Genomic DNA, 21,949 nt, shown 5'->3' on the forward strand with positions numbered 1-21,949 from the left:
CAACTGTCTTGAAAGAGTTTCCACATATGCTGAGCTGCTTTTTCTCCACTCTGTGGTCCAACTCATCCCAAACCATCTCAATTAGGTTGAGGTCAGGGGATTGTGGAAGCCAGGTCATCTGATGCAGCAGTCCATCACTCTCCTTCTTGGTCAAATAGCTGTTATACAGCCTGGAGTTGTGTTGGGTCATTGTACTGTTGAAACAAATGATAGTCCTACTAAGTACAAACCAGATGGGATGGCGTATCGCTGCAGAATGCTGTGGTAGCCATGCTGGGAAAGTGTGCCTTGAATTCTAAATAAATCCCACACCATCCCACAACCCCACACCATCACACCTCCACCTCCTCTATGCTTCACGGTGGGAACCACACTTGTGGAGATCACCCATTCACCTACTCTGTGTCTCAAAAAGACACACCGGTTGGAACTAAAAATCTCACATTTGGCATCATCAGATAAAAGGACAGACTGGCCCAAGCAAGTCTCTTATTGGTGTCCTTTAGTAGTGGTTTCTTTGCAGCAATTCAACCATGAAGGCCTGATTCGCACAGTCTCCTCTGAACAGTTGATGTTGAGATGTGTCTATTACTTGAACTCTGTGAAGCATTTATTTGGGTCGCAATCTGAGGTGAACTTGTCCTCTGCAGCAGAGGTAACTCTGGGTCTTCCTTTCTTGTGGCGGTCATTTCATTATAGAGCTTGATGATTTTTGCAACTGCACTTGAAGAAACTTGAAAAATTCTTGAAATGTTCCGTATTGACTGACCTTCATGTCTTAAAGTAATGATGGACTGTCATTTCTCTTTGCTTATTTGAGATGTTCTTGCCATAATATTGACTTGATCTTTTATCAAATAGGGCTATCTTCTGTATACCAATCCTACCTTGTCACAACACAACTGATTGGCTCAAATGCATTAAGAAGGAAATAAATTCCACAAATTAACTTTTAACAAGGCACACCTGTTAATTGAAATGCATTCCAGGTGACTACCTCATGAAGCTGATTGAGAGAATGCCAAGAATGTGCCAAGTTGTCATCAAAGAAAACTTTGAAGAATCTCAAATATAAAATATATTTTGATTTGTTTAACACTTTGTTAGTTACTACATGTTTCCATATGTGTTATTTATTCATTTTTTATTTATTATTCTACAATGTAGAAAATAGTAAAAAAAATAGAGAAAAACTCTGGAATGAGTAGGTCTGTCCAAACCTTTGACTGGTACTGTATATCTAAACCTGTTCAGTGAATGAAGGGTGCATATAGGCTAACATTGTGATACAGCCCGTAATCAAGTCACCTGACCTTATATGGCTGTTTATTACATTACCCACAGAATTGGATGCACTGCATATGGCCTCCGGTCCACCCATCATGGAACATTTACTTAAATGGGGATATCCCCTTCTGGGAGTTATATTTCTATTGTTAAGACTCACCATCAAACTTGGCCTTGAGGATGAAATCCCTATAGAACCTCTTCCCGGTGCCTGGCTTCATGGCATCACAGATCTTGGTTGCATTGAGTGGGCAAACTGCCTGCCTCATATTATGTAGAGCATGAGCCATAGCATACACTGCGTTCACTACAAACATGATCTTGGACTCCTGCTCAAACTTGCCATCCCGCAGACTGTGTTCGCTACAACCAGGCTCTGTGAGACTACAGTCGAAGCGGTGCTCCCAGAATTCTCTAAACCAGGGGTTCCTTGTGTTAGTGTAGGGGTTCAGCTTGGTGAAGTAGTCGGCAAACTCCCGGATGGGATAGGAGGCCAGCTCGATGGTGAAGGCCCCGTCGGCTGCTGTCTCACTTCCCCTCACAACACTCTCCTGCAAATCATTCACATTTTCTCAGTAATTGGAATGAAAATACACCCTTTATCAAAATCGCAAAACATTACATTTCATGGTAAACAAAGGTAAAATGATGGAAATCATTCTTATAAAGGAATGTATTCCTTAATTGTGAAGGAGTCGAATTTGACTGTTAGGAAATCGACTCTTTTTGAACGGAGGCCAAGGCCCTACCTGCGCCCCCCAGCCGTCGCTGGCCACCCAGATGAAGGTGACGTTCATGCGAGCGGCAGCCACAAGCAACTCCCTGGCATCCTCACTGCGTGTGAACAGAATGACCACCTTGGCATTGGACTTCTGCTGCAGCGAGCGGATCACCTGATCGAAGCTGTACCGGTTCATCGAGCGGCTCACCTGTTGATTATGCACCAGCTTTGAACCATCATGTGCTCGAATAAGACATAGTCTATAACAACAAGGCAGCAAAACATACAACACTATTCTAAATGGAATCAACCAATGTCAGGATTTAATCTGATCGTGGGATGTCTACAAATCAGCTTTTAAAGCCAATTTCCAATTGAGCTGCAGTGTTTACAGTGAATGGGATCTCTGCTAACGTGGTAAAATTGCCTTTAGAAACCCCATTGTCGTCACCCCGTGAACAAATGTAATTTAATACCATGCAATAGTATTGTAGCGAAATCGGTGGGTAACCCAGATTTGGATTCTAACCCGGGTCCAGAGACTCTTAAACCAACACCTTAACCATTACGTCAAGATTTCTGAACCCCTTGACGAGGTCCGTAGGTGTTGGGTAAATATTGCTACAGTATGAAACCTTTGTAATGATAAATTATTGTGAAAGTGGAAACAACAACAACAACAAACAAACAAACAACAACTGGCTGACCTTGGCCGAGGTGGCGATGCAGATCTGGCGGGCGCGGGCCTCCTGCTGGAAGGCATCGATGCCTGTCTCACCGTAATCGCCCTCGGATGCCACGGTGGACACGTAGGTCCAGTTGAAGTAACGCAGGATCTCGGCGATGGCCTTGGCCTGGTAGAAGTCTGGCGGCACGGTGCGTGCGAAGTAGTCATAGCGAGACTTGTCACTGAGCTTGGCGCTGGTGGAGGCATAGCTGATCTGAGGGATCTGGAAGAGGCGCAGTAGGTTGGCCACCTGGGGTGGGAAGTAGGGAGGGAGAGTGATAAACCATGCCAGCTAGTCTCAGACATTTAACATACTGCAATCATCTCCCATCTAATCTAAAATTCTAATCTAATAATAATTGAATGATCTTTCCATTTCCACTACTGGAAGAGGTTGGCCAACTATACAGAGAGAGAGGGGGGGAGGGATGGCGAAACTATGTCAGCTAGTTCCAGACATTTACCACCTACACTTACTGTTGAAAAATGCCTAAGAGAGCTTTATCCTCATCTAAAATTCAAATGAACTATAATCACCATATTTATCATGTAAATTATTCTCACAGTGACAATGGCTGCAGCTTGTGTATGCTTCGACGTGACAATACACAGTTCCCGCCTTGGGTTAGGTGATCTCAACCGGCACATCATTTATATATGCAGTTGAATTCGGAAGTTTACATACACTTAGGTTGGAGCCATTAAAACTCATTAAAACCACTCCACAAATTTCTTGTTAACAAACTATAGTTTTGGCAAGTCAGTTTGGACATTTACTTTGTGCATGACACAACAAATTGTTCCAACAATTGTTTACAGACAGATTATTTCACTTATAATTCACTGTATCACAATTCCAGTGGGTCAGAGGTTTACATACACTATGTTGACTGTGCCTTTAAACAGCTTGGAAAATTCCAGAAAATGTCATGGCTTTAGAATCTTCTGATAGGCTAATTGACGTAATTTGAATCAGTCAGGAAGTCATTTGAGTCAGTCAGTCAGTCAGGAAGTTAAAGCTTGGTCGCAAATGGGTGACCCCAAACATACTTCCAAAGTTGCGGCAAAATGGCTCAAGGACAATACAGTCAAGGTATTGAAGTGGCCATCACAAAGCCCTGACCTCAAGCCTATAGAACATTTGTGGGTAGAACTGCAAAAGCGTGTGTGAGAAAGGAGGCCTACAAACCTTCCTCTGTCAGGAGGAATGGGCCAAAATTCCCCCAACTTATTGTGGGAAGCTTGTGGAAGGCTACCCAAAACATTTGACCCAAGTTGAACTATTTAAAGGCAATGCTACCAAATACTAATTGTGTGTATGTAAACTTCTGAACCACTGGGAATGTGATGAAAGAAATAAAAGCTGAAATAAATCATTCTCTCTACTATTATTCTGACATTTCACATTCTTAAAATAAAGTGGTGATCCTAACTGACCTAAGATAGGGACTTTTTACTCCGATAAAATGTCAGGAAATGTGAAAAACTGAGTTTAAATGTATTTTGCTAAGGTGTATGTAAACTTCCAACTTCTTTTTCTCCCAATCTTCCTCTGTCCAGTGTCTGTGTTCTTTTCCCCGTCTTAATATTTTATTTTTATTGGCTAGTTTGAGATATGGCTTTTTCTTTGCAACTCTGCCTAGAAGACCAGCATCCCGGAGACGCCTCTTCATTGTTGACGTTGGGACTGGTGTTGGGTGGGTACTATTTAATGAAGCTGCCAGTTGAAGACTTGTGAGGTGTCTGTTTCTCAAACTAGACACTCTTATGTACTTGTCCTCTTGCTCAGTTATGCACCGGGGCCTCCCACTCCTCTTTCTATTCTGGTTAGGGCCAGTTTGCTCTGTTCTGTGAATGGAGTAGTACACAGCGTTGTACGAGATCTTCAGTTTCATGGCAATTTCTTGCATGGAATAGCCTTCATTTCTCAGAACAAGAATAGACTGACGAGTTTCAGAAGAAAGGTCTTTGTTTCTGGCCATTTTGAGCCTGTAATCGAACCAACAAATGCTGATGCTCCAGAAATTCAACTCGTCTAAAGAAGGCCACTTTTCTTGCTTCTTTAATCAGCACAACAGTTTTCAGCTAATGATCAATTAGCCTTTTAAAATGATAAACTTGGATTCGCTAACACAACGTGCCATTGGAACACAGGAGTGATGGTTGCTGATAATGGGCCTCTGTATGCCTATGTAGATATTCCATAAAATAATCTGCCGTTTCCAGCTATAATAGTCATTTACAACATTAACAATGTCACACTGTATTTCAGATAATATTCTAAGAGTTCGCCTAATTTTCAGTTTATGTGAAAAAGTAATTGTGTAGAGAATCATTGTAGCATCTAAATCGCTGTGAAATATTTTCCGTAACCAAAAATATTGTATTGTCAGCTGTTTAAAGCTGGTGTACAAAACTGAAAGTAAAAGACACATAACCAAACTTCAGAATGGGAAGCATAGAAACAGAGCACATAGAGCAGCTATTTCGCTTCTTAGACTTGTTTTCAAAGCAAATGACAGATCTATAACTCTAATTTCTATGTAAATGTGATCAAGTTGCCCAAAAAGTTACATTTTGTAGCTTTAAAGGAAATTAACAAAACCACTGCAACACAACATGTGCTCTGTTTTCAGAGCTAATTTATCAGGGAGTGATATCAACTGTGCAGCCCCAGTCCAAATGTGTCTATAGTTGTGTCTTAAATGGCACCCTAGTCAGAAGTAGTGCACTCTATAGGGGAAAGGGTGCAATTTGGGAAGCATGAATATATATATATATATATATATATAATAAATCTTCTGCTGTCCAAAAATGTTGATCTCTTTATCTCTGTAGCCCCAGTCCAAAAATGCCTATTTCTACTGTATCAGTATTCCTCAGAGGAGCTTCTTTAAAACAGCTTCTGTCACGTTCTGACCTTAGTTCTTTTTATTTAGGTCTTTGTTTTAGTATGGTCAGGGTGTGAGTTGGGTGGGTTGTCTATGTTCGTTTTTCTATGTTGGTTTTTGAGTTTGCCCTGGTATGGTTCTCAATCAGAGGCAGGTGTCATTCGTTGTCTCTGAGAATCATACTTAGGTAGCCTTTTTCCACCTGTGTTTCATGGATGTTTATTTTCTGTTCTGTGTTTTGTTGCACCGTCCAGGACTGTTCGTTTGTCGTGTATTGTTTTTTTCCAGTATTCATTCTTTATTAAATTACAATGAATACTTACCACACTGCACCTTGGTCCTCTCTTTCTCCCGATGACAACCGTTACAGCTTCTGCTGTCTATCAGGAGCCTACCTTAGGATTTGACTTGCATTGGTGAGATGAGGAGGCCTCCAGCCAATGCCCCTTTCACATATCTCTAACCCTGTTTATCATGTCAGCTATCCACATTACCTGGAGCAGGAGCCATAAGTGGATAACAGCCATATCTGTTAAATTATATGATAACAACAACAAAACCATCATTGAGATAAGAACATTAGATGCTTGTTTTGCCATTTGCCCAGCAGCTTAAAGCTGGGCCAGATACAGTCAAGCCCCCAGAAAGACAGACTGAGGTGTGTGTGTGTGCGTGTTGGAATCTACAGTCAATATTCTGACACCATAAGCTCATTATGCCCCAAATAACTTGAACAAGATCTATTGACCTACAGTGTGGGCGCTAGGGAAAGTTTATTCTGCTGAGAGCAACGAGGGACATTACTATGTGTGATGCACCACTCTGAAAGCAGATCATGTTGAATGAGCATTTGAAATTGTAACCATTGTCACAAGAAGCATGTGTTTGTTTAGTGGTCTATGTTGCCCTTTTTTATTGAGTGCCACATTGTCCACAAGAGAATGGTAGCAAAAATCCTTTGCAGTATTTTGTTTTTTTATGTGTTATTTCTTACATTATTAGCCCATATTTTTTGGTGTGTTATTACATACAGCTGGGAAGAACTATTGGACATCCGAGAAGCAGTAACTCACCAGCATTACCAGCATTACGACCAGGAATAGGACTTTCCTTTTTTGTTCGTACCCCCCAGGGCAATTGAACTGATTCCAGACGCTAATCCAAAACACTGCCGGCGGAGGAGAGGTAGTGGTCTTCTAGTCCGACTAAGGAGGCGCACACACCACCCACAGCTTCCAAGTATATTACTTGCTAATTTTCAGTCTCTGGATAATAAAGTTCACGAGCTCAGGGCGAGGATTTCCTTCCAAAGAGACATCCGGGATTGTATCATACTCTGTTTCACGGAAACATGGCTCTCTCGGGATATACTGTGAGTCCATACAGCCAGTTGGATTCTCAGTTCATCGAGCAGACAGGAAAAATATCTCTCCAGGAAGAAGAAGGGTGGGGGTATATGTTTCATGATTAACTACTCTGGTGAGATTGTGATAACATACTCAAGTCCTTTTGTTCACCTGACCTAGAATAACTCACAATCAAATGCTGACCGTATTACCTCCCAATAGAATTATCTTCAGTTATAGTCGCAGCCGTGTATATTCCCCCTCAAGGTTAATACCGAGGTTAATACCACGACGGCCCTCAAAGAACTTCACTGGACTTTATGCAAACTATCCTGAGGCCGCATTTATTGTAGCTGGGGATTTTTAACAAAGTAAATTTGAGAAAAACGCTGCCGAAGTTCGAATAACACATTGACTGTGGTACTCGCACTGCTAAAACACTAGACCACTGCTACTCCAACTTCTGGGATGTCTATAAGGCCCTCCCCCGCCCTTCCTTCAGCAAATCTGATCATGACTGCATTTTGCTCCTCCCTTCTTATAGGCAGAAACTCAAACAGGAAGTAGCCGTGCTAAGGACTATTCAACGCTGGTCTGACCAATCAGAATCCTCGCTTCAAGATTGTTTTGATCACACGGACTGGGATATGTTCCGGGAAGCCTCCGAGGTTATATCGACGAATACACTGATACGGTGACTGAGTTTATCAGGAAGTCTATAGGAGATTTTGTACCCACTTTGACTATTACAACCTACGCTAACCAGAAACCATGATTAGATGGCAGCATTCGCGCAAAACTGAAACCGTGAACCATCACATTTAACCATGGCAAGATGACTGGGAATATGGCCGAATACAAACAGTGTAATTATTCCAGTGGTGGGCCGTCAGGGCCAGCAAGGACTTCTCTGCTGCTGGCAGAATATATATATTTTTTAAATATATTTTCCCACAAATATGCATTAAATTATTCCCCAGAGTAAGAGTTATACTCTTCATTTCATAGCTTTCCTCTGCACTGCTTCCAGCCCCAGGTTGAGATTTGGAAGGCTGGTCTTTATGTTAGATCCTTTATCCAATCATATTCAGCCATCATGTGTTGGGGGTCTAAAATCTGCCCTCAGGCCTTCAGAATCAACAGTGCGGGCGCTTGTAGTTTAAAGTGAATGGAAATGAAAATTTAGTGACAACCAATCAGCTTTAGAGTTGGCTATTGTACGCCTGCTGGCTGGCTCCAGTGTTACACAGGAGCCAGCTAGCAGGCGTAGTGCGTGCACGTCTTTTGATTGGATTACCAATATTGAGAGGCAAGTCCTATGGGCAGGTCTATGCAGAACCTCAGAACTAGGAAACTGAATTTGATAAACAAATTCATTTGCATACTACTAAGCTGTTTTTTCAACCCACAATGGCGGAAGGAGGAGAAGATATCGATTTGGTCGAGGATATAATTATAACGCCATTCTCAAGACAAACTTTTCAAGAAAAGTTAGACATTGTAAGGAGAGGTTGCCCGACGCCGACGCTACAAAGCCTGTCACAGGCGGGAAAGGGGTTCGTTCCAACTACGAGCGCTATCAATAGCTCACAGGCTCCGAGGAACACTGCAAACTGTACTGCTGGGAATGCCTATTATTTGCAAGTGATCGATTTGGTGTTTGGAGCCACACTGGCTTTGCAAACTTGAGTTGTCTAACCAAGGCAGCAACGAGACACCAAAGTACGGCTGGCCACTTACAAGCAATGGTGCTTTTGAAACCTTTAGGGGACACCCGAGTGGATCTACAGTTCAACGAACAAGCGCGCAGGGCAACGGAGCTGCACAATGAAAATGTGAAGAAAAATAGGGAAATATTGAAAAGACTCATTGATTGTGTCATGTTTTTGGGTAAACAGGAACTGTATTTTTTGGGGGGGACTTAAAGCTCAAAGTTTGTGGACCAGAAATGGATAGAAGAAGAATATTAATATAACTCTGTTGCACTCGACTATTTTCTTGCCTATTAGTTGAACTGTACTGTATTGTACTCTTCCCCTGCAATTCTCTGAATAAAAATGTCAATTTCAAGGTGACGCAACGCCTGGTTATACTGCGTTTCTGTCTAAATGTATAGTGTCTACAGCCATGACATCATAATGATGGTAATAAGAGGTGGATTAATTCGGGTGGGACTGTGTAGGACCTCACTGAAGGCCCAGGCCCCAGGCCCACGGCACGCCACTGAATTATTCCCTCCGTAAGGAAATCTAACAGGCAAAACTTCAGTATAAGGACCAAGTGGAGTCACAATTCAACGTCCCAGACACAAGACATCTGTGGCAGGGTCTACAGACAATAACAGACTACAAAGAGAAAAACAGCCACATCGTGGACACTGATGTCTTGCTTCCCGGACAAACTAAACACGTGAGTAAGACATTTAAGCGTGTTAACCCCCGCAAGGCTGCCGGCCCAGACGGCATCCCTAGCATTGTTCTCAGAGCATGCGCAGACCAGATGGCTGGAGTGTTTATCTACATATTCAATCTCTCCCTATCCCAGTCTGCTGCCCCCACATTCTTCAAGATGGCCACCATTGTTTCCTGTACCCAAGAAAGCAAAGCTAAGCTAATGGAACTAAATGACTATTGCAGCATAGCACTCACTTCTGTCATCATGAAGTGCTTTGAGAGGCTAGTCAAGGATCATATCACCTCTATCTTACCTGACACCCTAGACCCACTTCAATTTGCTTACCGTCTTAATAGATCCACAGACGATGCAATCGCCATCGCCATCGCACTGCACACTGCCTTATCCCATCTGGACAAGAGGAATACCTATGTAAGAATGCTGTTCATTGACTATAGCTCAGCATTCAACACCAGGTGGTGAAGGTAGGAAAAACACCTCCAAATTCACTGATCCTCAACACTGGGGCCCCACAAGGATGCGTGCACAGCCCCCTCCTGTACTTCCTGTTCACCCATGACTGTGTGGCCACGCACGCCTCCAACTCAATCATCAAGTTTGCAGATGACACAACAGTAGTAGGCTTGATTACTAACAATGATGAGACAGCCTACAAGGAGGAAGTGAGAGCCCTGCAAGTGTTTTGCCAGGAAAATAACTTGTCACCCAACATTCAACAAAACAAAGGAGCTGATCGTGGACTTAAGAAAACAGCAGAGGGAGTACCCCCCCCTGTCGACAATGACGGGACCGCAGTGGAGAAGGTAGAAAGCTTCAAGTTCCTCAGCGTACACATCACTGACAAACTGAAATGTTCCACCCACACAGACTTGGCACCTAAAACCCTCACAAACTTTTACAGATGCACAATTGAGAGCATCCTGTTGGGCTGTATCACTGCCTGGTGTAGCAACTGCACCACCCGCAACAGCAGGGCTCTCCAGAGGGTGGTGCAGTCTACCCAATGCATCACCGGGGGCAAACTACCTGTCCACCAGGACACCTACAGCACCCGATGTCACAGGAAGGTCAAAAAGACAACAACCACCCAAGCCACTGCCTGTTCACCCCGCTTTCATCCAGAAGGCGAGGTTAGTACAGGTACATCAAAGCTGGGAGCGATAGACTGAAACACAGCTTCTATCTCAAGGCCATCAGACAGTTAAATAGCCATCACTAGCAAATTAGAGGCTGCTGCCCTATTTACATAGACTTGAAATCACTGGCCACTTCAATAGCGGAACTCTAGTCACTTTAATATTGTTTACATATTTTGCATTACTCATCTCATTTGTACATACTGTATTCTGTCCTATTGTACTGTATCCTAGTATATGCCGCTCTGACATTGCTCGCCCAAATATTTATATATTCTTAATTTCCATTCCTTTACTTTAGATGTGTGTATTGTTGTGAAATTGTTAGATATTACTGCACTGTTAGAGCTAGAAACACAAGCATTTCGCTACACCTGCAATAACATCTGCTAAACACTTGTATGTGACATTTTATTTTATGTTGTTCTCCATCTCTCCAGCTTTCCTTGTCCGCCTCAGGGTTTCTGAGTTTGTGCCAATGTGTGTTCTAACACTACTGCAACTAACGAGCACTGTCTCCCAGGCACCTCACGATGCCTAGAGGGTTCAATAGCCCTACCATTCCCTTGGAGCTCATTTAACAGTTTCTCTTCACACTTATCCACATTTAGATTCCCATTCTTTCACCAGCCTTCATTCGCTTCCCAGTTTCCAGCTCATGAGAATTTAAGTAGCCAGATATTAATCTTTAAATAGGGAAATTAATCCAGTATTTGATACGTCATGCACATCCTTACACAAACAATGTTCTGTGGAACATAAAATACAAGTATTTCAATGCTGTGTTTCAGCTGTATGTTTTTCAAAGCAAATATGTGGCCTTTTTCGTTCTCTAATTCTCTACAACACTGACACTGATTACTTTTTCAGAGCACATATGTGGCCCCAATTGTTTATGTGGTATGATATGATTGGACATTGTGCTGTCTTCAATCAGATGTACAGTATGAGATGCTAAAGAGCATGATCCTACAGAAGTCTCGACATTTGTGTCTGAAAGAGAAAAATAAGACTTAACTTACAATAGATTCAAAATAAATGTACTGCTTATTGCCTAAACTGTAGACAACATTCCTTCAGTCCCATGGACGGCATCTGGGAGCTTACAGCTGATTGAGCGATTTTGTCCAAGACATATCTGGGTATTTCATTTCAAGGACACTGTTGCATAAATAAACGTCAGGGCATCAAAGTGGACGGACATTGTACAAGCTGGAGAGACCAAATAGACCAGTTAGTATGGTGAGTGTAACGCTAACATACTGTGGAGTGCGTCTCCCTAGAGCGTGCCTCTATAAACTGACCATAGAGTTGGATAGAGAGGACGCACTTACCAGAAAAACCTCAATGGGGCTGCCCATGCTGTCACAGACGTGATCATGGCAAAGATAGGGGATGGGCTATCTTTCTAACTCTCAATGGAGTTAACTGAAATTAACCCTGGTCTTAACCGACTCTGACAGTTCCATTTAAAACACCCTGTAGACCACAGGCCTGGGGGAGCAGCAGGCACACTTTGTCTCTAGAGAGGAAATGGAGTAAATATGATCTATTTAGACAGGCGCAATGCAATGATCCCTCTGGACAACTGCGTAAGTCCATTCCATGTCCTTCTAGCTGAATATAGAGCAGGAGCAGAGGGTCGACTGAAATATGAATCCACTGAAAGAACTAAACATATCATGATGGCTACCTGGGGTGGCAGGTAGCCTAGTGGTTAGAGCATTGGGCCAGTAACTGAAAGGTTGCTAGATTGAATCCCTGAGCTGACATGGTCAAAAAATCTGTCATTCTGCCCCTGAACAAGGCAGTTAACCCACTGTTTCTAGGCTGTCATTGTAAAAAATATTTTTTTCTAAACTTACTTGCCTAGTTAAAAAAGAAAGTACAAAATAAAACACATAATTGAAGTTAATTAGAATAAATTGATCTTGGTGTTCAAATGACAAACTCAATCAATACGTTAGATATTGTAGCCAACATTCATTATACTAATTGGTGGGCTCCCAAGTGGCGCAGCAGTCCAAGGCACTGCATCTCAGCACCAGGGGCATCACTACAGACTCTGGTTCAATTCCAGGCTGTATCAAAACTGGCCTGTGATTGGGAGTCCCATAGGGCATCGCACAATTGGCCCAGCGTCATCCGGGTTAGGTTTTGGCCGGGGTAGGCTGTCATTGTAAATAAGAATTTGTTCTTAACTGGCTTGCCTAGTAAAATAAAAAAAACACTTGCTTTTATTGGTTCCCTGTCCATTTTAACCCTTACCTTATGTTCAAATCAGCCTACACCATTTATGTTCAGAGTAAATGAAGTACTGTAAGTACATCAAGATAATACATATATGATTTTAACCTCCTAAAATGTATTTTCCAGTAGATGAGAATGTTCTCTTTCATATATGTTTTTCCCCTGAATTGATAGACCCAACTGTTCCAAATGTAGAGCCAAATGTTTGGCTCAGTCTATGTTCAAGTCTATGTTCTATGTTCAAGGTTTCAGGCTTGTAACTTCAAAAACAAATAAGAAATATCACTTTTAGTAGAAAGACAGTCTTGGAAATGTGTGTTTGCGTGCCATGAAGACATTACGCACCTGATCGGTTTCCTATTGAACATACTTCTTTCTGAAATAAATATTACAGTTTGATTACATTTTAGGGAATCTGAGGAGTAAATAGAAATGTATCAAACAAACCGCGGACACGTGAGGTAACGTTACTCATTTTATAACCTTTATGGTGTTATAGTGAATCGCGCTTACGTAGCTACATTTTTCTATTAGCTCTGTAAAACAATGCTAGTTGTGTCAGATAACTATTAGCTTGTGTTGTATTTTGAAGCTACCCTGCCCTTATGACTCCCAAGTGGCGCAGTGGTCTATGGCACTGCATCTCAGTGCTAGATGCATCACTACAGACACCCTGGTTCAAATCCAGGCTGTATCACTACTGGCTGTGATTGGGAGTCCCATAGTGCAGTGCACAATTGGCCCAGTGTTGTCTGAGTTTGGCTGGTGTAGGCCATCATTGTAAATAATAATTTGTTCTTAAATGACTTGCCTAGTTAAATACATAAAAAATATGACCATGGTTTGTTAATTTGGTCTATTCAGCATAGCCCTGTTCTGCCCTGCCTTGCCCCCTTGTAGCTCAAAAGTTAGTTTCTTACTGTTATAACTCAAATCTGTGATTTTGTCAATGCAATATATTATTTTTATAGCAGTGTTTATTATGTTACTTCTTTGTAGTATTGTTTTATTGCTATATCCTGATATTGTATTCTAATGAATAATTCCTCTTTATTCTGTGCTTTCAGAAACCACAAACATTATTTGCCAATATCATAACTGGAGCTGGACATTTTTGGAGCTGAAGATTGAGGACAGCTTTTGTATGCTAACGTACACTCCTTAACAGTTCAAATCCTGTCTTCACGTCACACATGACAAAGAACTTGACTCCAAACCTGTGCCTTTTGGAGGGAATATATTGACGGAACGCCAGCCTACCTTTCCGTAACATCAGGGACTCATCAATGCATAGGTCCTTGTATGGCACAAAGACCCGACCAAATGCTGATGTCAGGCAGATAAGAACATTTCTTATTTTGTATAATGGGTCACTTAGGATGGCAGTAGCATTGTTGACGAAAGGTAGGCATCGCAGCAGAACTAGGAAGCGGCCTTGGAAAAGAGGGTGGCAAAGAAGGGAGTTGCAAACATAGGATCTGTCACCAGGAAGGTATACATTTCACTAATTGTGGTTGTCACCCATTTAGCGAGTTTCCCCCTCACTCCTGGCTCTCTCTTCTCCTGTAGCTCAAAGGCATGGCGATTGGTCTCCTCTACTATGTTTCCCATCAGCTCCTCTGTCAGAAACAACTTGAAGCACTCTGCCTCAGTTGGAAATGGCAAGAGGCGTTGCACTCCAGACTGGGACTCGTCAAATCAAACAGCAGGGCCAGGAGGGGTGAAATAACTGGTGGCCTTCCAGCTACCACAGAACTCCTGTACTTCATCCACTGTCAGTCTGCCTCTATCACCACCAGCATCTTCAAAGGGACCTGGTACTTCGTCAGTGGACAAGGGAAATTTAGATTCAGGGTTCTCAATGGCTACAAGGTTGGGGGGCAGCTCCTCACTGTCAGAATCTGATTCCTGACTTTCATACTCAGACTCATTGTTTTAAAAAAATCTCCAGAATTTCCACATTTGTGAGTTGTCTCCTTTTGAAAGACATTGCTAATGCTACAGCTTAGCTCACTAGCTACATACATAAAACAACAACACTGACTGGCGCAGAGTGGGAGGTAACGTGGATGACTGCCGGCACGCGCCACTTGTATCAATAAATCACTATCAGAAAATGTTTTGTGTGGCAATTATTTTTGTATTTAACGGTTTTATTCACATGTTTTCAATTACCGATGATAAATCATGCATTCCGATTCTTGCACAGATTGTAATGGGCACATATTATGTGTGTAAAATACTTTTTTGAAGGTTGTACTGATTATGATGAGCTAAGCTAATTCCAGCTGTGTAGCCATGTTTGTTGACGTACAATGAATTCTGGGTTTCACGTCTGTTTGACCAAAGATGTAATAACAAAATAAGGTGAGTAAGAGTTCACACATTTTTTGAGGACTTCCGGAAATTAATGGTGGGATGTGAACGACGGTAGATGACAAACCCCTTTAACATGCATACTACAAACAGACCAAACTCATCTTGTCTTCTCTTATTATCTTCGGTTTCTGTGAGGAAAAAATGCATGGCTGTGCACTGAAACTAATCGTCGGATTACTTTCGATTTCTATAAAGTGTTTTACCTAGTTATTTCGATCAATGGTGAGCTCACCCGTGATGTGATTAATTATACATAGTAATTTCTATTCGCTAATTCATATTGTAGTTTATGTCAGCTGAGAGTTAGAAAATATGACTGCTTGTGTTGGGTCAATCTTTCCTCAGTTAGCCCTAGGACAAATGTAGCCTACATTTTTCCGGTTAGGATGATTGTGTTATGCTATATACTTCTGTGAATATCTGAACATTGCATCCCAAAATAAACTGCTGACATTCTGGACATAACTTTGTAAGGACTGTGTTTGTGTAAATAGTTTCTGAAAAAAAGTGTGGCCAGCTCAAATGCTGATTGTTGCGTCATTCGAAACTGCCCTTCTAAACGAGCATTCTAAATGAGTGTTCTAATCACACGGGTGTGATCGTACGCTTCAGGGACCACTGTAGAACAATCACACCCGTGTGATGGTACGTGTGAAAGGGTTAACTAACATATTCCTCTCAATTGTATATTTTTAGCTTGACTCGTTATGACATTATAACTACTTACAATTGCTTCCCCCATGTTTTGTCAGCCATCTTTACTGAAGGAAGTCACCAGGGATGGGTGGCTCGCATCAATCTCTTCATTGGAACCACTCGATATGATTGGTCATATAAAAACCTTGGTACCCAAATGCATAATGAGTGCTCTAACTCCCCCTTGTGGTGGTACCTGGGTACCTCTGAGTCCCCCGGTGTAAGCTCACAACTTTTAAAGGAGGAACCACTGTAGACCAAGGTCAAGGTCAAATTGCGGCGGTCAAATTGCGGCGGTCAAATTGTGGTTCAAATTTACTTCAGATCTATGCTGCTCAGTCTGAGAATCATAGAGAAATTATACGAATATCTATGTGACCAGCATGGTTGCACCATTCATGTGCAGAAAGCATCTGGTTTGTAGGACAAACCGTAAAACAATTATATAGAACAAGGTCAAATTGCGTGTCAAATTGACGAAAACATCATGGATGTATGTTACTGTTCCTGTACAGGGTCAAATTCTTTCAATATATTTTTCAACCTCTACGGGATCATTGCCCCTCCAGCAGGATGGTTGAGCTAATGTGCGCAAATGTGATTAGCATGACGTTGTAGGTAACAAAAACATTTCCCAGGATATAGACAGAAAGCTTACATTCTTGTTAATCTAACTGCAATGTCCAATTTACAGTAGCTATTACAGTGAAGAAATACCATGCTATTGTTTGAGGAGAGTGCACAACAAAACTTTTATCACGGCAACTGGTTTTATACATTCACTCCTGAAGGTAAATAATGTACTTGCATTCAGTAATCTTCCTCTGATTTGTCATCCTGAGGGTCCCAGAGATAAAATGTAGCATAGTTTGTTTGATAAAATCCATTATAATTTTTTTAGTTTGCACTCCAACCATCTGCCTCCTGTGTCTGCATTTGGGTCTTGCCTTGTGTAATGATACATACAGCTTTCTACCATGGGAAAACACAAACTCAAATCAACTGTGTACTGTCAGTCAATGTCAGATATGACAATCATTTGATTGATAAGGAGATTATGTGAACCTTGTAGATTGTTACTTTTTTTTCTTTATCTGAATCCTTCTCTCTCTATGACAATCTCTATGGCCAATATGGGCTGTGTACCCATTGTCTAAGACCATGGTGCTCAGCTTTGCCTGGTTCATCATGTTCAAAACCACCCTATTATACAGTGCCTTCAGAAAGTATTCAGACCCCTTTACTTTTTCCACGGCTTTATTCTAAAATTGATTCAATTTTTTATTTTTTTTGCCTCATCAATCTACACACAAGATTGTATGACAAAGCAAAATACAGGTTTTTAGAAATGTTTGTTAATTTACATAAGGATTCAGACCCTTTACGCAGTACTTTGTTGGAGCAACTTTGGCAGCGATTACAGCATCGAGTCTTCTTGGGTATGACGCTACAAGCTTGGCACACCTGTATTTAGGGAGTTTCTCCCATTCTTCTCTGCAGATCCTCTCAAGCTCTGTCAGGTTTGATGGGGAGCGATGCTGCACAGCTATATTCAGGTCTCTCCAGAGATGTTCGATCAGGTTCAAGTCCAGGCTCTGAATGGGCCACTCAAGGACATTCAGGGTATGTCCCGAAGCCACTCCTGAGTTGTCTTGGCTGTGTGCTTAAGGTCGTTATCCTGTTGGAAGGTGAACCTTCGCCTCAGTCTGAGGTCCTGAGCGCTCTACAGCAGGTTTTCATCATGAATCTCTCTGTACTTTGCTCCATTCATCTTTGCCTCGATCCTGACTAGTCTCCCAGTCTCTGCCGCTGAAAAACATCCCCACAATATGATGCTGCCACCACCATGCTCCACTGTAGGGATGATGCCAGGTTTCCTCCAGATGTGAAACTTGGCATTCAGGCCAAAGAGTTGCATCTTGGTTTCATCAGACCAGAGAATCTTGTTTCTCATTCACTAGTCACCTCTCTAACCGGCATCTGCTCTCCAATTTGGTGGCAACAAATCATTGATGCAACAAAGGTAAACCCCATGGCTACTCTTCAGGTAGTATAAGCTCCCGGTAGAAAAAGGGCCAATGTTTGGAGCCACTTTACTCATTGTCTTGATTCAAACAAGACCGAATGCAACGTTTCCACTGAGAAGTTTTGTTTATTACTGCCTTTCACCCACAAGTTGACGGAAAAATACACCAACCTCAAGAGACATCTGAAAGCGCATCATTCCAATATATACGCTCAGGTAATAACAGATTGATAATGCTGGCTAGTTAGCTTGCTGCAACCTATCAGACCACTACTTATGACAGAACGTTGATTACAATATACCTACAGTATGTCAAGCGGCAGGGCTCCAGACGGCAACCATTTAGTCACATTTTGCGATCCTTTGACTTGGCTCTGCGAGTTACATTTTTAATTGGTCACATCAGTGCGGGCAACCTTCATTGTATGGCCACCTCACTCAAAGTGAGTGCATTATCCTCATTATTTCTGTAATGAAAGTGTCTTCCCAGACCCTGGGCCTGTTTCCCTGAGGCCTGTCTTGCTGGGGCCTGCTGTTGTGTTGAATGAGCCACTTGATGTGTGCTCTGGGAGAGAGAAAAAAGCCTTCTAATTGTATAACGTTTCTATATCCAATTATGGGAAATACATAGCTTTGGAAGCAACTACTGTTGGTCTCAGCTTTCTGTGGGTTGAATTTTTATTTGTCATCTTAATATTGAGCTCAATAGAAACTATTCAACAACTGAGATTTGAAATTGCTTTAAATGTTGACTTTGGGCATGAAAAACGGTCCCTTTCCGCCCCTTTCTACATTTTCTAACAGAAATGGGGTGTGCCTTTGGTGGTTCTTCGATATATCATTCTGGTCATGCGCACCATGACCAACATTTAGTTTGTTAGCTAGTTTGTTAGCTAAGCTAGCCACTTTAGCTAGCCAGTAACTCTTCCAGTATGTGTTGACATCATTTTAAAGGATTTGTTATTGGACCGAAGCTGTAGAGATCCATAAGCAATGACACTTCTGTAACCAAATATCGTATTCAGCTTTAAACTGTATAACTGATCAATGCACCATCATACCAGGTAATTGAATTTGGCTGTTGGGAAGAGAATCATGGAATGTTATGCCGAAACATATGCTGGTAAGACAAGGCTATGTATGTTTGTGCACATGGAAGTCAGTGATTTATGTTTACGATAGATTAATGAGGCAATAAACATTTGACTGAACTAAAAGGGCATTAAGTTGACTAAAATGACCAACTGTTTTTGCCATTTTGACAATAACTAGACTAAATCATTATTTAAAAATGTGACAAAAACTTAGTGACCTATTAGTTAAAATAACTAAGATTAGACTAAATGTAAAAAGAGTGGCAAAATTAACACTGGCACACACACACACATACACACACACAATCAGACGCAGCCTGTGAGATGTTATTGGATCGGCTGACAGTGCTCTTTACCAGGAAGTCACCCACAGCCAAATCAACCACATGTTAATGACCTCTATTAAAATGTCCTCCACACCAACAACAATGCAAGGCTCAGAGTGAGTGACCACAAAAACACCCCAACACACACACATGCAAACACAAACACATTGTTCTGCATCATTTGTTTGCAGAGCCTGTGTAATGCTATTTTCTCCCCATTCTCCCGCATTGCATTTGTAAAAAAGTCTGAAACGACTCCAGGTCATTTTTATTTCATCATAATTGATATCAGAGGATATAAGCTTGTCATGCATATTTATGCATATAATTACATTCAAAATGCAGTGTGGAACACCCAGAGGTTTTATTTATTTAATGTCACCTTGTGAGAGAGAAGGAAAGAAAGAAAATAACAGTTCTCTGGGAAATGGGAGGAATACAAGGTTTGTGTGTGTGTGTGTGTATGCGTGCCTGCGAGTTTGTGTGAGCGCACGTGGATATACGTAGATTGTCTGGCATTAACAACGCCTGTCTCTGTGTGGTACGCATGGGCTTCTTGAATCCCACTTCTTTCAACCTCCACTGTTTCCCTCACTTCTAAACGACATTCTGCCGCACTAATTAGCGTGCCTCACCGCAGTTGGCAAAAATGTACAGTTTTAAAATCACAGGTTCAGGTAGGAGAAGGTGGGAGGAGGTGAGGAGGGAGGGAGGGAAGAAGGGAGAGAGGGAGATGGCAATGATACCGCACATGAAAAACACCAAAGGAGAAGTATTTTTTACCCTGCATTGCAATCTCTGTGTGATGCTCAGCTCAGTTTGAAACACAAACACACACAGTGAGAGATTCATCCACCTTCCTAGCCACTCTGACACATAATCAACACTTATACAATACTATAGCACACTCTAAACCTAGGGCTCGATTCAATCCGTATAGAGCTGAAGATCAGCGCTGTAGTGCGATTGAAATTGAAAGGTAATTTCAGATTTAGCTGACATATGCAGTGTTTACCGTGAATGCATTCTCTGCAAATGCAGGAACATTGTATTTGAATGTCAATCAGGCTACGACACGGAACTTTAGCACTACGGAGTGATTCGAGCCCCTACACTCCAACATCTACCTCATAATTACTATTATCCACCCTGAGATAACAACACCCCAAATCACAGTGGACTTCCTTCCTCAAACAACTCATATTGCCTCAAGTTATGAGAGTTCTAAAATAGATTTTAGTAATGTGATTGGGTGTGCCGAGTCTCTTTTTCTAATTTGCTGAATTTATGGATTGATATCTAACACCTGCTCTAAGACATTGAATTTTCACGTGCAATTATGTTCCTATTTTGATCTACAGGACACCCTGCAGATATGGGGCTGGTATATCTGAGGTTTATTTAAGGTGGAAAATAGAGAGACTTTGTAGAATATTCACATGGAGTGAGGTGTTGTTTTGTGAGGAGTTCACGCAAAGCCTTCTGTCTGAATACAAAGCACGACCACAGAATGCTCGGACTGGTAAACAAACAGACACATCTTAGTAGACATCTCTGTCAAGTAGAAGGAATGTGCTGAACATGTAGAAATACAAGTCTGACCACAATAAGCATCACGTGTACAATTATATGTCTAGTTGTGGTGGGTAAACAGTAGCATCATAGCTAATATAAAGAGAATCCTTTTTTGATACACTATGAAATGTATAGGGTATATCCTTATCATTTGCACCATGCATAAGTAAATTCCACACAAATTCAATTTCTACTTGTGGTGGTTGTTAAGCAACAGCACAATTTATAAAGCCTAAAGAGCATCATTTCCAGTATGCAATTAAACTTGTCAGCTACCTATCATCTGTCACCTGAACTAAGTGTAATTTAGTCATCAGTGATGCTTTGCCCCCAGCCTCATCCCAGATGGCGATAAAGCATTTTCACATCAATGAGAGAAAAAACAGCTCATCTAAACGGGGAGGATGCCGTCCCATGTGCTCTCCGTCTGAGTTTCCTGTTATAGCCTATGGATGTGTCCCAAATCCCACCGTGCGGAGGCTGTGAATGACTGGTCCTGACGCCCATGCATACATGCACCACCAGATGGCCAGCACATCACACAACCCCCTCACAGGCAGCCCTTGGCCCCAGTGACGGGCATCTAGACTGGGGCAGTGTCGTTGCGTCTTTCCCCCCACCACAGTCAGGTGGAGAGGTCCATTGCCAAGATTCTCAGTTTCTCTGTGGCCCTGTTGCACCCCACAGATGGGAAAAGCAAAGCAGCTCCTCTGAAGGATGCAGACAGCATCACAGAATTGAATAGATGAGTGTTATATTGTATCTCTAAGGCCATAGCTCTCCAGTGGCGTCATTCCACCGGCCCTGGTGGTGCCCGTCCTCTAATACAGTGGGACAGAGTACGTCAGCATAAAAAAACACACACACACACAATTCTGCCTCTGAGACACAGTGGGACTGAGTGCGTAAGCAGCCGCACTCCTTCCGACAAACCTCACCACAGGCTCCTCAGTCCTCACTACTCACAAAGGAGTGAGTCAATGAAGGGGACCTGGAACTATAGGTCACTGCCAACAGAACCTTGAACCCCTATGGCATTATGACAGTACAGTTATCATGTATTCTAATTGGAACCAACAG

General features: G+C 42.1%; 1 protein-coding gene across 1 annotated transcript in view; it reads right to left on the reverse strand.

Annotated features, from left to right (window-relative positions):
* Positions 1–21,949, reverse strand: part of LOC109900890 (metabotropic glutamate receptor 2) — a 58,562-nt gene that overhangs the window by 10,365 nt on the left and 26,248 nt on the right. Inside the window, exons 3-5 of the mRNA XM_031825192.1 lie at positions 2,716–2,985; positions 2,037–2,216; positions 1,448–1,838 (exon numbers count right to left, since the gene is read on the reverse strand). Of these exons, the coding sequence (XP_031681052.1) occupies positions 1,448–1,838; positions 2,037–2,216; positions 2,716–2,985 (841 nt within the window). The remainder of the gene's footprint in view (positions 1–1,447; positions 1,839–2,036; positions 2,217–2,715; positions 2,986–21,949) is intronic.

The sequence above is a fragment of the Oncorhynchus kisutch genome, linkage group LG1, assembly GCF_002021735.2.
Source record: "Oncorhynchus kisutch isolate 150728-3 linkage group LG1, Okis_V2, whole genome shotgun sequence".
Taxonomy (NCBI): domain Eukaryota; kingdom Metazoa; phylum Chordata; class Actinopteri; order Salmoniformes; family Salmonidae; genus Oncorhynchus; species Oncorhynchus kisutch.